The sequence below is a fragment of the Octodon degus genome, unplaced genomic scaffold (genome assembly GCF_000260255.1).
Source record: "Octodon degus isolate 3935 unplaced genomic scaffold, OctDeg1.0 scaffold00142, whole genome shotgun sequence".
Classification (NCBI taxonomy): Eukaryota; Metazoa; Chordata; class Mammalia; order Rodentia; family Octodontidae; genus Octodon; species Octodon degus.
Genome location: NW_004524718.1, coordinates 416420 through 418680, shown reverse-complemented (window position 1 = coordinate 418680; position 2261 = coordinate 416420). Strand labels below are relative to the sequence as shown.

The 2261-nt window shown below is 32.3% G+C and overlaps 1 protein-coding gene across 1 annotated transcript in view; it reads left to right on the top strand.

Annotated features, from left to right (window-relative positions):
- The window catches only part of LOC101580555 (pre-mRNA-splicing factor ATP-dependent RNA helicase DHX15-like), a 10725-nt gene extending 9590 nt beyond the window's left edge, over positions 1 to 1135 (top strand). Inside the window, exon 2 of the mRNA XM_012517042.2 lies at positions 1019 to 1135. Within this exon, the coding sequence (XP_012372496.1) occupies positions 1019 to 1135 (117 nt within the window). The remainder of the gene's footprint in view (positions 1 to 1018) is intronic.
- The last annotated feature ends 1126 nt before the right edge of the window (positions 1136 to 2261 follow it).

The following is a 2261-nucleotide window of genomic DNA, read 5'->3' as shown; positions in this document are numbered from 1 at the left end:
TATATTCTTTCTAAATCTGTCAAGAATATACCATAATTTTGTCAAATGACATACGTTTTAAAGACTTTGAAGAATGTTCATGTTGAACTTCTAGAAGTATTACATACATTCCCACCAAATATGTAAGAGGGATTTATTCTCCCAACAATTTCAGCAGCTTTTACTACTTTTTATAGTCTTGGTAATAACCATTTTGACAGTGATGAGATGGAATCTCAATATAGTTTTGATTTTCATTTGTCTAATAGTTAAATATATGGTAGAATACAAAATCAATACACAAAATCAATACCATTCCTATATAACAATAAGGTACCTTCTGAGAAGGAAACATGAAAGTAATTCCATTCATTCTTCCTCTCTCTCTCTCTCTCTCTCTCTCTCTCTCTCTCTCTCTCTCTCTCTCTCTCTCTCTCTCTCTCCCCCTCTCTGTCTCTCTGTCTCTCAGTTTCTCTCTCTCTCTCTCTCTCTCTCTCTCTCTCTCTCTCTCTCTCTCTTTCAAAAATTTACACTGGATAAAAGACAGCCTCTTCCAACAGATGGTGCTGAGTAAAACTAGATATCTACATGCAGAAGGACAAATCTACAGCCATATATCTCACCCTACACCAAAAATCATTTCAAAATGGATTAAGAGCTACAGATAAAACCAGAGTATTTGAAACTAATAGACACTACATGGATGATATTACTGAGAAAACACGTGAACCCACAATTACAGGCAAAACCTCTCCCAGTAGTATAAGAGAAAATATCAAGAATAAATAAAATGAGACCACATCAAAGTAAAACATTTCTACAGAACAAAGGAAACAACAGAGTAAAGAGAAAACAAAATTACATATATTATATGTATACTAATTACATATATAAAATTACATATAATTAAATATATTAAATATTAAATTATAAATTTAATAATAAATTAAATTAAATATATATATATTTCAGAAAACCACAAAAATTAGTCCAATAAATAATGAACAAGTCTTAAATTCTTCCTTTAATTTCTCCATAGGACTTCATCTTCATTGCTAAGCTTCTGGAAGGAGATCTTGGTATGTTGGTGTTTCTGCAACTACTGCTCCTGTGCCTTCCTTTGGCTTGTTTCGCAGGCTGCTGTTCCCAGACATGAGCGTGACTGGACCATTCAGGTACCATAAATGTGGCCCTGTAACGGTGGCTATTACAGAAATTTCTGTAGAGATTGGAAGCTTCAGTTTAACAACATCTTGAATTGACAATAAAGGAACTATTTCATAGAGGAATTGGGGAGGAATGGAAAAATGGAGTGGGGTAAATAAGGGAACACAATGTGAAACAACTGAACCTATACACAACTAAAGCATTCCATAGATAATACAGAAATACATGTTCTTTGCAAATGTAAAAACAGAATATTCTCCAGTATAGACTGTCCCTACCTGGGCCATGGGTAAATCTTAATACATAGGGAATCATGGAAATCATACAGAATATGTTCTTTAAATATAGTGCATTAAAAATAGGATTTTGAATTTTTTTCAAAAGCCCATCTTTAGTAAGCAACTATAGCAACACAGAATCACAGAAAACATTTTATTTTTTAATTTATTTATTTATTTATTCATTTGCAGAACCAGGGACTGAACTCAGGCCCTTGTGCTTGCCAGGGAAGCACTTATTCCACTGAGCCATCTCCCCGGCCCCTATAGAAAACATTTTAAATAACAGAGAAAAATGAACAGAGAATATGTTTCAAACTTCTGGACTCTAGTTTTAAGAATATTAAATAAATATGCACCCTGTTTTTGAAATAGAAAAATATCCAGCAAATAACCTAAATTTCCAGCTCCCCCCCCAAAAAAAAAACAGAAACAGGAAAAAGTTAAGTAAGCAGAATGATAGAAACAAAAACTGGCATGACATACATGAAATATGAAATAACAACACAATAGCAAGTACCATGGCATAAAAGTTGGCTTCATGAAATAAATCAAGCAAACTTAAAAGCATTTACCAGGATTTTCCAGGGGAAAAATATAGATGCATCAAAGTTCAATAAACAAAGATGAAAAGGGAGCATTACATATTATTTTGTGGAAAAAAATTCAAAAGAAAATATAATAAATACATTTATAAAAAACTTAGAACAGTTAAACAAAATGGACAAATGGTTATTATGATACCAAGACTAAATGAAACAGAAAATATAGTACATTTATGACCACTAAAGCTATTAGTAATAAGAAAGCAAAAACTTACCAGTTAGCTAGCCTTAC